The sequence below is a fragment of the Ascidiella aspersa genome, chromosome 4, assembly GCF_963924565.1.
Source record: "Ascidiella aspersa chromosome 4, kaAscAspe10.2, whole genome shotgun sequence".
Lineage (NCBI taxonomy): Eukaryota > Metazoa > Chordata > Ascidiacea > Phlebobranchia > Ascidiidae > Ascidiella > Ascidiella aspersa.
Genome location: NC_139450.1, coordinates 16,220,866 through 16,238,518, shown reverse-complemented (window position 1 = coordinate 16,238,518; position 17,653 = coordinate 16,220,866). Strand labels below are relative to the sequence as shown.

General features: G+C 36.0%; 2 protein-coding genes across 2 annotated transcripts in view; both read right to left on the bottom strand.

The window, feature by feature from the left end:
* Positions 1 to 61: 61 nt before the first annotated feature.
* LOC146148373 (neuronal calcium sensor 1-like) lies at positions 62 to 8,996 on the bottom strand. The gene is made up of 7 exons (XM_083388630.1): positions 8,880 to 8,996; positions 8,338 to 8,411; positions 4,337 to 4,426; positions 3,711 to 3,789; positions 2,920 to 3,008; positions 1,689 to 1,766; positions 62 to 320 (listed from the first exon to the last, which is right to left on the bottom strand). Exons 1-7 carry the CDS (start codon positions 8,941 to 8,943, stop codon positions 195 to 197), a joined length of 600 nt encoding a protein of 199 aa, XP_083244756.1. The 5' UTR covers positions 8,944 to 8,996; the 3' UTR covers positions 62 to 194.
* Positions 8,997 to 12,567: 3,571 nt separating this feature from the next.
* Positions 12,568 to 17,653, bottom strand: part of LOC146148200 (uncharacterized) — a 66,798-nt gene continuing 61,712 nt past the window's right edge. The window contains exons 18-23 of the mRNA XM_083386578.1: positions 16,731 to 16,838; positions 16,523 to 16,596; positions 16,272 to 16,398; positions 14,628 to 14,711; positions 14,122 to 14,285; positions 12,568 to 13,856 (exon numbers count right to left, since the gene is read on the bottom strand). Coding sequence (XP_083242704.1) covers positions 13,287 to 13,856; positions 14,122 to 14,285; positions 14,628 to 14,711; positions 16,272 to 16,398; positions 16,523 to 16,596; positions 16,731 to 16,838 — 1,127 coding nt within the window. The 3' untranslated portion in view covers positions 12,568 to 13,286. The remainder of the gene's footprint in view (positions 13,857 to 14,121; positions 14,286 to 14,627; positions 14,712 to 16,271; positions 16,399 to 16,522; positions 16,597 to 16,730; positions 16,839 to 17,653) is intronic.

The following is a 17,653-nucleotide window of genomic DNA, read 5'->3' as shown; positions in this document are numbered from 1 at the left end:
AACAAAAAACGTTTTTTTACAGGCTTAAAGGGATGCATTAAATGTCAGCTCCCATTTCGAAGGGCAGCTTAATAGATTAAATATTACAGAAACAACATACTGAAAATACAAGTATTCGTCTAAAACGCTGTATGCCTGAAAAGTTATTCGTTTACTTAAAGGCAATGATGGAAGCCTTTGTACAGACATATTCTTCATGACGTTGTCTTGTTGTTGGGAGCTGCCACGTCACCCAAACCAGCAGACAGAGCTTTAACTATGTATGGGTCGCACTTCGAACCTTCTCGAAACTCGTCTTTCGTCAGTTTTCCGTCATTGTTCTGGAAAACAATTTAAATGATTTTAAATGGTTAAGAATTATATCTAATTACTGGTTAACTTGTACCTTGATAGCAGCGTCATATTAATTAATAAAGAACATTTTTTATTTATAAAACTCAGTATAATTTTTTATCGAAGTAAAACAAATGCGATTTTAAAATAGGAATTGTGATTGAGCAAACGTTTTGTCAGGATTTTATATATTCAGAAAAACCTATGTGAAATGAACTTTCATTATATAAGGGGTCGTTACGATTTTATGAAATTGTCGTTTAGAATAAATATATAAATGAATATAAGAATAATTATAAGAATGAATAACATATTTTAATTTAAAGCTCATCCTTCGAAAGTTAACAACCGCAATCCTTTGAATACGTTAATTGCGTCAAATACGCCTAAACTAAAGTTTTAGTGTTACCTAAAGGGCAATCATAATAATAACCAGAAAATGTATCCAAGTGCAAAAAGGTAATCAAAATAACTTGTTTGTTACGAAGAACATTATTGCAATTTTTAAACGTCGGGGGCGCGCTATACCAACCACATATATTTACAGCAGTGAATCGACTTTTTGCGCAAAATCAATAAGTGGATTTAATTATTTAGCAAATTAAGATGTAAGCCACTTATCCTATTGCTAAAGTTAAACATCGTGCAATCAAATAGATCTATCCAAACGGCTTAGAGCTGAGAACTATTCTATACACCACGCATTGGCGAGAATTTTTAAATAGGAAGATTTTTTAGTTTGAAAGGTCGTTTGTTATTACGATCAAACAGAGAACTAATTTAATTAGATGGACAAAACCAGAAAAAAACATAACATGTGATAACAAGTATTCCACAACACTACAAAATTAAGTCAACATTTTACTCTTAGGCTACACTTTGTTGCACAAGAAGAAAATCACATTACTGTGTGGTTGCCAGATGGGAAACACAAGGCCATGAAATTTTGATGCACAACAAGTGCTACGCTTGTACCTTGCTCAATTTCTGCCGGCATCACCTCAAAGCTCATGCAAGATACATGCATGGTAAATTGCCTGAGCATGACACGTTAGTATACTGGAACAAGATGATGTTAGATTAAATCTTTTTATGCCAACAGACTCAGTAAAACCTATTTGTCAGCTGATTTGGTGCAATATAGGAAATGCCTTTATTCCAAAATATAATTTTTCTTGATGTTATAACAATTTTGATATTCTAATATGCCAAATCTGGTTTGGGCAAATGACAAAAATCCAGAGCACAAAGCCTGAAAATCAACAAATGTATATTTGTTGAAATGAGATGCATGGTCGCGTTAATTGATTACATCGTATCAAGTTTCAGGTAAGAGTTCAAAAGGCATAACTTACTTGGTCCATCTGGCTAAATATCTTCGTGACTCTTTTTTCAGGAGTATTCTCGTCTTCTGGTAAGTCCATAGCATCACCCTACAAGAGACAAAACGACGTTGTCAGACTGCCTGCTCTTAATTATGACTTGAAAAGCTTGCCAAGTAGACAGCTTGTCGGCTGTCTTAGGGACGTCAATATTTAATGCAAGGATCAGCAAACTGTTTTGCACTTCCCCACACTGATATGTATCTACTTAATTAGCAAAAGACAGAAGCTGTTTTAAGCAGACGTCGATTTTTTGTCAAATACAGGTATGGATATTTTGAAATCCTATAGTTAAGACACGGTAAAAACTTTTATGAAATAGTTTGTCTATCGGCCCTTTATCAGCTCTACCTATGCCAGAGGCGGCAAACACGCGGTATTTTCTTTTTCAAAAGACGGGTTTACGCTTCTAACCATGCTCACATGTAACTAATTTTTTATAAAGTGACTTTTTAAGAACAACCTAATGTTAACCACCCTGACCTATGCGAGGACAAATGGCTTAAACTTATAAATGCTAGCATTAATATCCAAAAACTGATTTACCTCGGATTAAATAGTGTTCTTTTTATTTTGCTTAATTTTTCTCTATAATTTTTTCCTTCTTTTTTATTTGCACCTCATGGCGCGTTTTTGTCTGTGACATCAGTTGTTAGCGGTACGTAATTTTAGCCTACTTGCTGCTTGCGTATGGTGCACCACTTACCTAGAACAGTTGGTTTAAGCTTTTATTAGCGAACTTCTTAATTTATATTGTGTTATGTTTTTAGATACTAAAGATGCTTTTAGTAGCGAAATATGTTTATCATATAACATCCAAATACACTGATTTTCGGTTTACTAAGTTTTGTAGTTAGTTTAATCTTTATCATTGGTGTGCAACCAGAAATCGTTTTTTTGGCTCGTTTTACATTTAGGCATTTATTAGCGCCATTGCTAAGCTTTACTTTTTAAGTGGTACGCTTTCCTGTTGAACAAATTCTTATAATTTAGTTGCAACACAAGAGAAACGCTGTACACACTTCAACATAATAATTGCATTTAGGAAAAGCAAGTAATTTTTTATCTAATTTGGGTATTGGTTTGAAAAACTAAAAGCAGGCCTTCGGCTTTGATTTTCATTGAAGAAAATGAGTATTTTGAACGAAAGCAGTTTTACTTGACTGAACTAAACGAGATGTACAAAATTTGTTTGTGAACTTACCACCATGGCGTAAATGGCCTCCACAATATTAAGCATCTCTTCTCGGGTAATATATCCGTCGTGATCTAAGTCGTACAAGTTAAACGCCCCTTGAAGTAAAAGTAAAGCACTGCTTGTTAATTTAATCATACTAAGAACATATTAAACACATTAAAAAAAATTTGTCTAGTTTAAAAACATTGCCATTTAGTCACAAAATGTCTTTCAAACATCATGCAACATTTATTCTCCAAATGTGTTTACCAATTCTACATTAATAATTCAGAGTCAACTGTATAAACTCTTTATAAACATTTATCGCAACGAACAAATGGCGCATAAACAAGCGCACAAACAACTTTTTTAAACTCTTTTTTTTTCTTTAAGCTTGATTTTTCCTGACATTTAATTGTACGTGAGATAAAAAACATACTCAGCATGGATGATGAAAAACGATCAAACAAAGTAATTTATTACGTCACAATCGTCAATCCGGATTTGATTTGTTTACTTGCTTTTAGCTACAAACATTAACTAAAAATGACCAAAGCGAAATGCTTACACTGTTGTGACAAAAAATGAAGATATTTTAGTTTTAATTTGAGAATGATGTAAGTGCGCAAAAACAAATTTTACTGCGCAATTTGTCTGGTGTGACTGCGCACCTTAGAGGGAACACTGGTTGTATACTCCGTCGAAATTCAAATTAATAAATTTGGCTTGTTTGACCATACTAAACCGTAATTTGGTACCCGATTGCACGACTGCACACAATAAATTAAATGCTTAATATACAAATATATAAAACTTACAATCAAGTTTTTCATCCAAATCTCCTCGCGATGTCACGGATAAAGCGGAAATAAATTCTTTAAAAGTAATGAAACCGTCCTGTAACAACACGAAACAAGTTTTGACGCGATTTCCGAAATTCGGTCCTATAAAATCGTATACCACGAAAGACTTTTATATAACATTTAAAATGCGTAATGGTAGGTTTTTGTTCGAAACTGTTAAGACCGCACTTTATAAACGATAAAGGCGGAATAGCAAACCGTTGAATATATTGTTTTGTATTTTATTATTTTCTGTAGGCCTATCTATTAACTAAATTCAATAAATCCCACAATTTTAATATAAAAAATAAAACTTTAAAAAATCCAACGATTCTTATCAGCACAATAGTCCATAGCCATTCATGTGTGGCTGACAAATATTACCCAAATAATAGTGTCTGTTGTTGACAATCTTAAACCCCGTACTGTATTGTTTATTAACATTGAAATCTAGGTTGTCCTTTTTAGTTTGACAAATGTCGATAAACGTTCATAGTGACATATAATACAGGCGACCCAAATTTTACGAAAAGTCGTATCTAATGAAGATTCCTTGTGGTCACAGTAAAACCTCTCGCTGGCAAAGTAATCTAGAAACTCACCCTGTCAGAATCGAAAACGTTGAAAACAAAATGAGCAAACTTGGAAGGATCGCCTTCAGGAAAGAATTGCTGGTAGACGCTTTGAAATTCCTGGATTTTAAAGAAGACTTTTATTTCATTGACACCATAGTAAACCCTATAAACATCCAAATAGATGTTGGACATTTTTTCCACTGTTAAAAAAGCCCAAGTAGATCGCATAATAATTTGATCGATGATTTTCAAAAAGGACTATGACCCGTTTTAAACGATTCAGCATATTTTGAAGCTTTATTTATCCTCCTGACCTGTTAAAAGAAGAAATTTGGCGTATGCGATTACTTTTTTGTAAATTAGTATACCTATGTAAGCTTTACTTTGCTAATATAGTTACTATATATACAAACAAATTGTGTTGTCCATGTCTAAGAGCGCCCCATGTTAAGAAAGTTTACAATAGTTGCAGGCATGAAACACCAAATGTTTTGCATTTCAATAAATCAAAATGGATTTTTAAGGACAGTAGGCTACAACCTAATTTGAGTTTTAGTATTGACTATTTAACATGGTCAAACTGTCCCATTTTTTTATAAAGACTAAAAGTCCAATCTTATTATTTAAAAATAAAACCTTTCCTGTTTGTTGGTTCAAGTTGTTTCCCCTGCCTTCGATTAACATTGGACTACTGGCGTTTAAACTCACTAAAAATGTTATTAGGCTGCGAAAAGAAACTTCACATAGTTTTTTATACCATTTTTTAAATGAGGTTGCTTTCACATCAACGATTGTGATTAGTTTGAATCAAAATAGGTAACATTTTGTTTAATTATATATGTTTTGTTTAGAAACCTTAACATTTTATGAACTCCTAAATTTATAGGCATTGATTAAATCCCACGTCATTCTTATTCTAGTTTATTTTAGTTTTTGGATGACATGTCAGAAATTGTCACAGGGCAACGAAATACCGATTTTTCCCTGCCTGAATCGTTGGTTCGATTTTAAAGAAAGTTCAATGTACTGATTCCAAAAATGCCATCAGTTCTCTTCTGCTGGATCTAGATTTGATAGGACAGTATGACTGAAAATCGATGCTAGACGCGGTTTCAGTTTTGAATGAGAACTGTCTAAAGCAGGCCTGCACAACTGAAAATATTACCAGCACCGTAATCAGCAAAAAAAACTTTGGCACAACTTTCAATTTAAAAGGAAACGTGACGTACAGCGAAAATACATTCGCATAAAAGTCACATTCATAGTCTAGTTTAGGAGTTCTTAGAATTTTGGAACGCGTACCAAAAATAAGATGTTAGCTACTACAATTGGTAAACTTGTCCAATTATGAACAATATCTCATTAAAAAAGAGAAAATCCAACATATAGCAGGTTCATTGTTTTAGGCCTACGTGAAAAAAACAGATACCTAATTTTATCAAAAATTGTTAAATGAAAACATTTCACCGAATGAGTTGAGGTCAAGTCAAACGTTTGTCCTATAAACACTTACGTCAGTCAAGTCGTATTACTTAAACGATTTAACTCATGTCATTTAAAACAGTGACTAAGCGCACTTGATTGAATTCATTGACTTAGGCCATTACAACGCTAGGTTATACAATAAAAAATGATCTAACAGAGCAAATTTGTATTATGTATTAATTTCCCCAAAAATATATAAAAAACATATAACAGTTGCGGCACAGAAGGTTGTGTTTGACAGTTATATATTGATGTATTGTTCTGTGTTTTTTAGGCCTACCTAAAACTCAATGTTTCTCAACGTTTGTTTGCGGCGACCTTAATAGTAAGCGTATATGTATAACAGCGTAGGTTTGGCGAACCAATTCTTCTCATAGAGCTTACAGTTAACAAATCACAGAAAATACAATGGACCAGGAGTTCTCAAACTTTTTTGTAGCTGCGTTCCCTTACGATTTATCTATATTTATGCCGTATACGGCTTAAAATAATGAGTTGCAACAATAAAAGACGTGTTTTAATGTAGGAAGCCATATCTTTGATCTATCTTCAATAAAAGTATAAAATCAATTTTAGGCCCATCTACGCTTAAGTGCCGCAAGATCCCTTAGCTTACATCATCAGTAAGACAAAAGGAAAACTCAATATAATTAAGTTATTGTAGTTGTGTGGCCAGTAACGTCACAAGACAATTTAAAAGCTCTTTGCAGGAAACGGACAAAAATGACAAAACGAGAAAACATAAAACAAAACGTTAGTTATGGTGGAACGATTTGTAGCATTCCAAAACAGTGGTTGGCTCATGTCTAGCAGCAAATCATAAGCATGCGCCAGTCTACATTTCATATGGCAATTTTTGTCTAAATCTCGGGTGTGCAGCGCCAAGTTGTAGACATGTGCAATCAAAGTTTTAGTTGTAGACATGTGCAATCAAAGTTTTAGTTGTAGACATGGGCAATCAAAGTTTTAGTTGTAGACATGTGCAATCAAAGTTTTAGTTGTAGACATGTGCAATCAAAGTTTTATGCACTTTTGAGGTTGTTAATCCTACCACAAGTTAACCTTTTTTTGTACATTAGGTGTACTTAATTGTTTTTCTCGCTTTCAACACAAATGTTAGCAACGATATTTTCAAATCACTTTTGCGAAAAATCTTCACATTTTTCTATATTGATGGGCCTAAATTTTATTTTAGTAGCCTATTAAGAAGTTTAATTACCATCAGTTGTTAACTATATTTTTGGTGAAATTATCTTTCAAGATAGAAATCGCTGCATTGGATGACAAATCAAGGCTAAAACACCGACAATAAATTGATATCGGATCGAAAACGATACCACCTATACCACCACTTGGCTTCGGGTATCGGCTCCGATCCGATACTATCGAACATCCCTAATTGCTTTCGCAAGTTTTATAAATTTTTAAGAAATTTTGCTCAAAACCGTGAATTGCTGCAGAGGTGAATTACTGCAGAGGGCGACACACCAAAATCCAACGACGCCCAATTTTGGATCGCAGCCCATGCTGGGTTGAACAACACTAAACTAACCGGTAAATTCGGCTATTACTGTTGGTTTAAACATAAAAAACGTTTTTTAGAAAATTACACCTGTAAAAAAACAAATAAATATCCCCTATGAATAAATTGATTTAGGACAAAAAGCGCTTAACAAAAACAGATGTAGCTTTCCCATAAAACCAAAGGGTACCACTTAGCATATAAAATTTTTTTTTTCTTTTACTGAATAAATTTATTTTTGAAGCGTTTAAACAGGGACGCCGGAGAGGGGGGGGGGCGGGGGAGGGTGCGGGGGGGGGGGGCAAGCGCCCCTCCTGCCCTTTGCTGATGGGGGCAAGGGTGGGAAAAATGCCCTTTTCATGAAAAATGATATATTGCTTTCACAACGTTAAATATTATGCGACGGAAATCATAAAGCAGTGTTGTACACGCATTTTTTTATAAGAAACTTGGCTCAAGCCGAGTACTAAAAGTTTCTTAAATTTTCTATTGTTTTCTATTGTTTAAGAGAACAATAGAACAAAAGAATCTATTGTTCTTTTCGAGAAATCCGAGTACTCACTTTCTTATAGAGGGTTTCTTATAAAAAATGCGTGTAGCCAAGTGGGGGCCTAGACCCCTTATCCAAACTTTCAGAAAAAAATAAAATGTTACTGTTTATGGGTATTTTCGTTTTTTGCCAGGCTCTAGACAGACATCCTGACAACGCCTATGGCATAACTTGACATTTTTAAGTCAATTAAGCCCAATGCACACCGCCGTCGTTATCGTGTCGTAAGCGCCTTCCAACGCGACGCGACGAGCGCTTACGTATGCCAATGCACACCGCGTCAGAGCATACGGAGAGAAGCGAATTTTTGCGGTCCGGGGGAGCACCCCCGGACCCCCCAATATTTCGGCTCGCTACGCTCGCCTGCGGTCTATATTGCCCTTACCAAAAAAGTTTGCCCTGAAATCGCTCCGGCGTCCCTGCGTTTAAATATTATTTTTTAAAAAGGTTTGTCTTAAAAAATTGACTTACCTCTTTTTTTAAACATCCGTTAGGACAGTCCTTCATAAAATCTCTATACCACACCTGGATTTCCTTTTTGTCAACTAAAAAGCAGAATATAACACTTATTTTATTGTATTAGAAAAATGAGCCTGTGTTTGGTTTTGTCATATTTTTCTTCGTAAATATTTTTGTTGAGATTTCGTTTATATCGTGACATAAGTTTTATATACCATTGCGATTATTAGATAGTTTTGTCACTTGGCTTGTTACATTTGTAGCCCCGTACACAATTTAGTGAGAAATAAAAGTGTGTTAATTGTTATCACTATTACATTTCAAAATAAAACATCCAATGCTGGAACATTTGTTTTGGAATTGACCCAACTCGAACTCCTTCGCTATATACATAATTGACCTTTACCTACATTGAAAAATTTTTACACTGCAATACTAACAAAATATCTAATCTAACTAGTTTTACAGAAAAAATACCCTTCTACTTGATATAAACTTATAAACAATTAAATTTAACTTTGAAATACTTCATGCTGTAACTTGTCAGTACTTACAATGCGTATTCTTTTCCAAATCTTGAAGGTCTTCGGGACTTAACTTGCTTCCACTTTTACCCATATTGAAGAGAAGTGTTACGCCGTAACAGAAATATTGCTTATCCAGTAAGGTATCCTACTAAGCATTGCACAACACAAAAATAAAGTGTTCAGCATTTAAAATATTTAAAATGACTTATGTTATATTCGTTCATAAGTCGCCTTTCTTCAACTCCGCTTTACTACGCATGTGTGGCCCTGCACGCCTAGAGAAAGGTGCCTAATCCCCACAGACTATCACATACGAAATGGCAGAAATCAATACAGCAAACCCTCACTCTCCGACGCCTAATTTGACCACCCATTGGATTAGTGCTGTTGTTTTCGCGAGCAAGAAACTGAAAGCACTAATAAAAAAAATGTAAGGCTGTCGGTGTAGTAGATGGAATTAATAAAACGCTCGATTGCCACACAAAATGTTGTAGGACCGTCAGCTTTTATTTATTTTCGAATCAGCTTTCGCTTTGGGCGCTGAGCACAATTAATTTTAAACTGACGAAATAACATATGGAACAGGACTCTAAGCAGTCCTACACATATACCGAAAAGGATTTTTTTTAATATTCTTTGACAGTAATACGACATATCCTCTCAGATAAAGCGTTTTAATTAAGCTATAAGTATGAAGGAAAATTCATTGGCAACTTACTGATATCACTCCCTTAAAAGTTTACATACGCTTGAAGCCGCTATATTGTGACATTGTTGTGATACGACGTGTTAAGGAACAACCGTTAGTTAAAAATAAGTCGATTCAACGAAATACAATATTAGCCTCAACAAGCTGATTATTTAATTCAAGTTTGCTGTTTAACAACGATTTAAATAAAAAAATAATAGAGGTTTTACCATAAAAGAAACAGATGTAACCAACGCTTATATTGTACGATGCCCAGCCTAATCAACTTATAGGAAATCAAGATATTCTTTGTTTTATTGCTTTCATTTGGCCGGTTTTTCAACCACAAAATTTGACTAAACGTTAAATTATTCAATTATACAGCAATTACATTGTTACTTAACGTTTATAGCAGGACTTTTAAGTCAAAGCGTCCATATCTATATTGAAGCACCTGAAACCGTTTACAGTGCAAATTGCTACAACTAAATGTAGACAGCCCCTCAGATGAAACAATTTAAAAGTGCGCATACTTCCTGCGAACTGAAATTAATTGGGTGCAGTACTAAATACGTTCACCTATATATCAATTTAAAATTAGCAATATCAGGCTACTGCAATTTCTTGGCTTATAGAACCTTTCCTTTTTTTTCTTGGTAGAAGTCAACTCGACTACAAGTATTTAAAAATACAAAGGCTCGGCCAGGTCCGACTGACATGACTTCCTTAACCTGCCAATTAGGAAGGGGATATCGCGGAGGGGTGCTGAACTCTAGTGTATTTGAAAGTCTGTTGGATCATGTAGATCGAGAAGCATGAAGTTTTACGTCGTTCTGGTTCGCAAAAGTTTCCTCATGTTTTTGACGTCTTGTTTTAAATAACATAAACCTAGAATGTTCACTTTAAGTATCAGGTCTCTTACAGCTGATCTATGACAGTTCGACAGTTATTTTCCACCTATTTATTATTGCCTATAGTGGGCTAGTCAGTAAATACCCCCTGCTCATTTTTTAAGGCACTACCCTGAACGCAATCCACGAAAGACCAACCAACTGCTATTCAATTTGATGCATTCGATATATCAACCCACGTGTGGAGACAGCAGATCAATGACTGTTCGCGGACGGTTGAACTACTAGCAATGCAATCGCGCAATGGTGCTGTTTGTATATTTGCGCTAAGTCTCTGAAAACCCTATTTGCTTTTCTCTGTTGGCCGTTTCTAAAAAAAACAGCAATCTGTCATAAAAAACATTGGTCGTCCGTCAATCCGGTGACAATTTAATTATAATCGACTATTCACAAACCAAAGCCTTAATATCCAATAATATTTACTGCGTAGAGGAGCGAGTTTGGTCAGCTTCAACAGTGCTAAAACGATTTCACGTGCATGGTTGAACTATGTTGCGGCGATTTTTACGTTCTTTTTTTAGCTATGACACACAACACATGATAGGCTAGCTCAATATTATTTTCAGCCAGTTAATCTGAAAAAGATGACCTACGTCTTCAGACAAACCAACGCAATTAGTCACAAGCCGAATTACACGCTCTCTTGCTTTTGATTTGACTTGACGCATGTGAAAAGGTGTAAGACACTCGCGGCAACTGTTCTAGGCGGATATTCGGTAAATGATGCGCGCATTGTTACGATTAAGACTGCAAACTCTCCTTTATAACACAATGTTAGGTTATGATAAATTAATCGCACCACGCACCTTCCGTTTGAACAGGGCGGTCGGCAACGTGCATTGTTCTAAACTCTCACTGAGAGACGCGACAAGCCTGAAAATGTTAGAAGCGTCTCCAATGGCTATGCAATACGGTCGACTGTCGTGCATTATTCATGTCAAGCTGCGTGCGGGCACGGAGGAAATTTAAAAGACGCCAAAATGGTATAGATTAGATACAGTTGCATCGCTTGTGCATTACGACTCCCAATTTGTAATCAATACGCCCAAGGCTTCATAGATAAACAATGTCCAATTTTAAAGACTGCAGCTGTACAGCACAAATGTACTAAACACAGACGAGCAATAAATACTGAAAACAAGCAATAAATACTCAAACGATTTTATCTACAACCTTAAAATTTCAAACACACGCGCAGTTCTGGACAATCGACAAATTAAATGAATATTGTAAAGGCCTTTTCAAAAAAATATGTCATTCCACAATCCACAGGTTCATCTCCAGTCAGACATGCCACGAAAACATGTCAAACAATCAATGCAAAATATTATTTTTTAAAAACAATAAAGCCTGCAACTGAAAGATCTAGGCCAATGCTTTCTTTAAAAATGGGAACGAAACGGCTTTTCGGAAAAATCAATGCCGCCAGATATGAGACGATTGTAATTGTGATACTGACAGGTTAACATAAGGAGACCTAATGAACCGTTTTTTCCTAAAGTCTTCTGAAATGTTATTGTCGAGATCCCTTCTGAGGGGCCAACGCCTAATCAAAGACGGGCCACAACTTCATATTCTTTTATTTCAAACAGCAGAATCCTTTGTATTTATAAAATTGAATGTCAAATTTCGAAAATCGTATTGTGTTTGTTATTTGTCCGATCTATTAAATTAAAACATAAAAGTTTACCAATTAAACTTATTTTTGTGATATATGACCAGTTATTATACAGTTTAAATGGTTTTCTCTTTTATTTTCTTTTTTTTTATAAAACATGCTAAAATATGTTGAACCACTTTCCATTTAGGCAAAAGTGTACTTATTTTCTTCGCCAAAAATCTTGAAAGTTATTTTATTGAGGTTTAATAATTAATTAAACAATAATATTCGCAAATGTTTGTGATGTTGATCTAGCGATATGTTCCCAAATGGGATTTAAACGCAACTTATCATTTTTATGTTAAACACATTTTGAACAATTTGATTTTATAGATGAACATTTTAAAGCAGAACTGACTTACACGCTATTCTATTAACAAGACATGCCACATGTAGCTTTTTATGGATATCTAATTTGACTGACGTTCACAGGCTTAACGACTTTATTTGCGGCAAAATTTTGGCAACTTTTAAAATATTTCACAGTGTTGGTACAGCTGGCGATTCGCATGTGCATTACAGGTAACAAGGATCGAGGTATAAATTGAACTGATTTCCAAACTAAAAAACTCACAGAAGACGGCAACAAAAGAAAGCGTTTTTTAAGTAATAAAGATATTGATCCGAAAATACCGAGATACTTCCAGAATTATTGGCAAATTCACTTAGAAGGTAGCGAACGCTGCGATCGATTATCGCCCATCTATGGTAATGAAATTAAAAAGGATGAAACAAAGCGTTGCGTTACAACGGAGATTTTGAGTTGGAAGCAATCGATCGACGTCGGCCTGACGAGGCTTATTTACGTGTAGACTTCGTTTTCTTAAAGCACCTTATCGTATACAAAAGTGTGTGTAGATAAACGCAATAAAAGTAAAAAGGGACAATAAATACAAAATAAATATTTGGCTTAAAATCAACTTAAGTTAGTATCCACTATATTAGCAATATGTCGTTGTACTTTGTCCTGGCTATATGTTGAATGTTTTATTTTCGTACGAAATATCTTTATGTTTTCATATCGACTCATATTTAAGCAGAGTATTGTAAAAGATCTAAGTTATTACTCGACTGAAATTTCGAACCTATTTTGAAATATTTCATAATTTCTTTATTTCTTTAATTCTTTAATGAAGCTGATTATGCTATCATGTTTGATTTACACAGTCATCGCGTTAACCAGGAGCAAGCAACGTCACCTCGTCCAACTCACTTCCATCGTTGGCAGATTCAATTTGTTTGAAGGCGCCTTCGTTGGCATGTGCGTTGTGCTGACGTTTGGGGGCCGCGGTTGCCACGGCAACCACCTTGGAGAGGGCGGTGGATTGGTGCGACATTGACATCGCGTAGTTTGTCGCATCGTCCGAGTCTCGTTGGGACAAAAGGGAGTCCTTGACGTCGCGGGGGGCTTTATACGATGCGGGGGTGTAAGCAGTCCCCGCCTTTTTCTGGCTGGGAGGATGTCGCGGGCTGAACTCAACGAGTTTTCGGGGAGATATCAAACCAGGAGATTGGGTAACGACGGGTACTTTGAGGGCAACCTTTTGTCCCTTGGACGCTGATATGACAGGGGGGCTTACTGACCCGTCTGTTGTGGTTCGGCCTCCTTCAGCAGCCCTGGACCTTAACCTCCAGATGACCTTTTCCTCTCCCGAGTGTGGAACTTTTTGCCTGGCCCCGGCTGCAGTTTGGGTGGACGAGTCGGCCAAGTGCTTGGTAAGTTTCAAATTGTGGGTGAGGTTTTTCTGCAACCAGTTTACAATAGAATAAATTTTTGTGACAATTTATTCTATTGTTATTCATGGATTTCCGAATATTTCTACGTTATATTGGTTTGATAATATCCGGAAGCAAATCGACTTAGTATTTAACTTTTTCTGGTGTCAGTCGTAGGAAAAACAAGTATAAAACATTGGTGCATCAATTGCAGAAGTTTGGCTGTGAAGTTTTTTTTAAAGATAAATATATATTAGAGCAGTTATGTGATACGTAAAACTTTATATAAAAGACCGTTTGGCGAAGGGCGTCTTTAGTCTGACTGTTGGATGGCACGACCAGTGATCCGTGAGCATGCTGCTGATGCTGATAGTTGTCGACGTCGCTTGTTCCGTTCTGAAGGTGGGTGGCCGCCAAATAGAGCAAGGTGGACGGTATCGCCGCTTCCGCTACGCTTTCTGAAATAAGATACAATAAACCTTCAGAATTTGGTAAACTTATTTAACAGTATCGCTTGTAAACTATATAGTTCTAAATTATTTTACTGAAAGTTTTTTTTTCAAACTTGGGTATGCACTTACAGAAGGAAAGTAAAACTTATTAAAAAAACAACTAAACAAGATAAAAAACTTTTATGTCTTTCATGAGGAACTATTCACGAATACACTAAATACTCAAGATATATTATCATCAACGGAGTACATTTTGAGTTTTGTGCAACGCAAGATAAAACAAATGAGAAAATATTCACATATGTTAACAAAAAAGAGTTCAGCATACTAAATTTTTGCTTGTCATACCAGTTCCATTTATAAACTTGAGCTTGGTGGTCCCACGTTTGCTGCTATTGTTTGCTTTGTCTGTTTGAAGCACAGGACCTTTGCCTTAAGTTAAAATATAAAATTCCGATGTATATCATATCAGTTACAGTTTACCAACATAACGAGTGTAAATAGAAAAATAATCCATGTGAAAAACTAAACGAAAGAAACAAACGCGCTGCTTAACGATATTTTTAAATAGAAAAATTCTATAAATAGTATTTTTTGATTGGTTGAACCCCCAGCAGCAGCACATTGTCATCTAGGCTCGTATTGCGTTTTCCTTTCACCATTAGTCAATGGCAGCATAATGAGCACTATCGATCCCGAAATTCGACAGTTGGCCGCGTCGCGTGGTGTGCCACGTATCGATCTCAAAGGTGCAAGAGGCCCAAATTTTACGGCCCGGAATTGAACAGCGTCACCTGCAGCAGCTTGGCCCTTGTGCGCCAGTAGCAGCGCGCCGGCAGTTAAAGATCACCGAAGCAAATTAACTTTACGCCCTGGGAGACTCGCGATGACTTTCGCGCCAATGCTAACGATTCGCTTGCGCCTGGGAAAGCACGAAATCAATCCACAGTCCATTGTTATTGCACAACCGAGAGATACGCGTGAAGCGGACAGCTGTGATTAGCAGCGGACGTCCGCGATAGGGTAGGAATCGTAATTCGATTGGGGACAGGGGAATATAGGCTAATAGAAAAATTTTTAAACTGCCGCCGTATAATTTACAGCGTCTTGACGTACCTGGTGTTATTACTAAGCCCAAATGATTAAGAGAAACGAAACAGATATATTTTGGAGAATATATCCATGAACAATTGTAGCCCTATAACGTTATAAATTGTAAAACAAATCGAATTATCTATTGGTAGGAGTTAAGAAATATACGTTCTTATTGGAATTGCGTTTCCTATTGGGGCAACCGTTTGCAAATAGGTTGCACAACATCAGAATAATGTTTGCCTTAGATCCCGATACACGCAATCTCGAACAATTAAGAATTTACGCATTTTAACTTAAAAATTACCCGACTCGTCTGTAAGTTCATTTTATGAAAAGTAAAATTAGCGTATTTTTTCAACATCTGGTAGTGTTAAATGTTACAAAACAAGTCGTAACTAAAAGTGTTTACCGATTATAGGGGGTATAATGTGGGTACCTCGCGGAACTCGTTTAAACTCGGTGTAAAAGCATAGCAATTGTTGTAAATTCCAAGTCGACCAATCACCGCGAACCAGATGAAAGTGACCTTTTCTAATTTCTTTGACAAAAAAGAGCGAAAGCAATGGTTGTGCCACGCAAACCTGACATGCAAAGTTAAACAAAGCGAACGGATGTCTTGGTAGATTAGTATATGACTTGTAACAAAAAATCACACCTCAAAAAAGATTATTTTTTTGCCACAATAAGGCCAATCATTGAAACGTCTTCCAAAATGTAAAACTGTTTGACGCCCTGCTTTCCATGTAATTGTAAAAGCACGCAATAGAATCGATTTTTTCTGGTTAAAACAGGGAGGTTGACTTTATCGTTTCTTGTCCTAGTAAGCAGGCCACACCAAGCCAGTGCACTGATAAGACGACAAAAACAAAGCGATTTTGCTTCTTGGCTGTTTCTAACCTGCCGTGGTAACCGCGACAAGACCACGCCTAGATTTGGGGCCGATTTCCAGTGTGCACGTGGTTGCCTGCAGACTATGGCGTAACCGGCCGTTGGTGGTTCCGCGAAAAGGTGATTGCTGGGGTTGCTGGAGACGAGGAAAGGGTGTTACTTTAAAACGCCTTTACATTTGAATTTGCATTTTTAATAAATAAACTATACGTATATAGACCTAGCAAAAACATAAGCAAATGGAAATGTTTTAAGGAGACCTTTAGCGCGGCGTCGATCGTGGGTCGCGGTGAAGAATACGGTGCACCCACCGACGGAAGCGGAAATTCAAGACCTAAAACATATAAGTAAGTAAAAAACTTTCTCGAAGATAAACTAGTTTTGCTTTCATATTAATTACATATACTGCAACTGCATTTAAGCGAGACTTAATTTTAAATTAAAATGCATCGTCTTTGATATACTCACTAAAGTTGCCTTTGACGGACAATGAAGCAATTCTGCTGATCTTGCGCTGAACCGACAGTGGTTTCCTTGGTTGTGGATAGCGAGGCCAAGTTAAAGAAGTTCCGTTTGCTGTACAAAACATATAAAACTTCTAATTGTGAATAAAAGTAAGGGTAAAAATGTTTAAAGTTTTTCGCTTTGCTTGATAGTCGTATAAGCAACAGCCACCAGACAAAATATTTGTACTTGGAAGAGCTGTGATGAAATGTAGGGACCAATGGATAAATGATATCAATCGTTTTAGTAACATACACCTGGTACTTACTTCGATTGAAGTGGTAATCTATTTGAATAAAAGATGGCTTGACAAAACAACACGTGAAATACAAAGTTATAACATAAAAAACTAACGCATTCGGCAGATTATTTCAGCAATTTGTTGCGCAACAAACTTACTGCAAGGAATTATAATTTGACTGCGCAACCAAAAACCATAACGAATTCAAATATAACAAAATCAAAGAGGCAAAACCGTAAACGGGTGCCCCCTATTTTAGCAATGGGTTTAGCATCAATTTTATTGCAACGAATTGTAAGATGACTACAATCAACTATGCTTACTAGGGAGGGTCGCGAAAACACTTTTTTTTTCAAAACCACTTGCCTCATATGGATTTTGATAGATAGACACGTAAAACCATTATATACAAAATTTAAACTCATTTGAACATGTATTGGTGTGAGGAAATCGTGTTGAAATTTTGCCGAAAATCGCGGTAAAAAATGAGAAATTTTAGGTTATGTTTAATCCATATTTTTCACGTGAAATTCATTTGCTGTGACCTTATACTTGTTTTTTATGGAAGTAACTGAAACCGTTATGGAATAACTGAAGCAAGTTAGATCTTCAGAGATTGCATTTTAATATGAATTTGCAGTAGTAA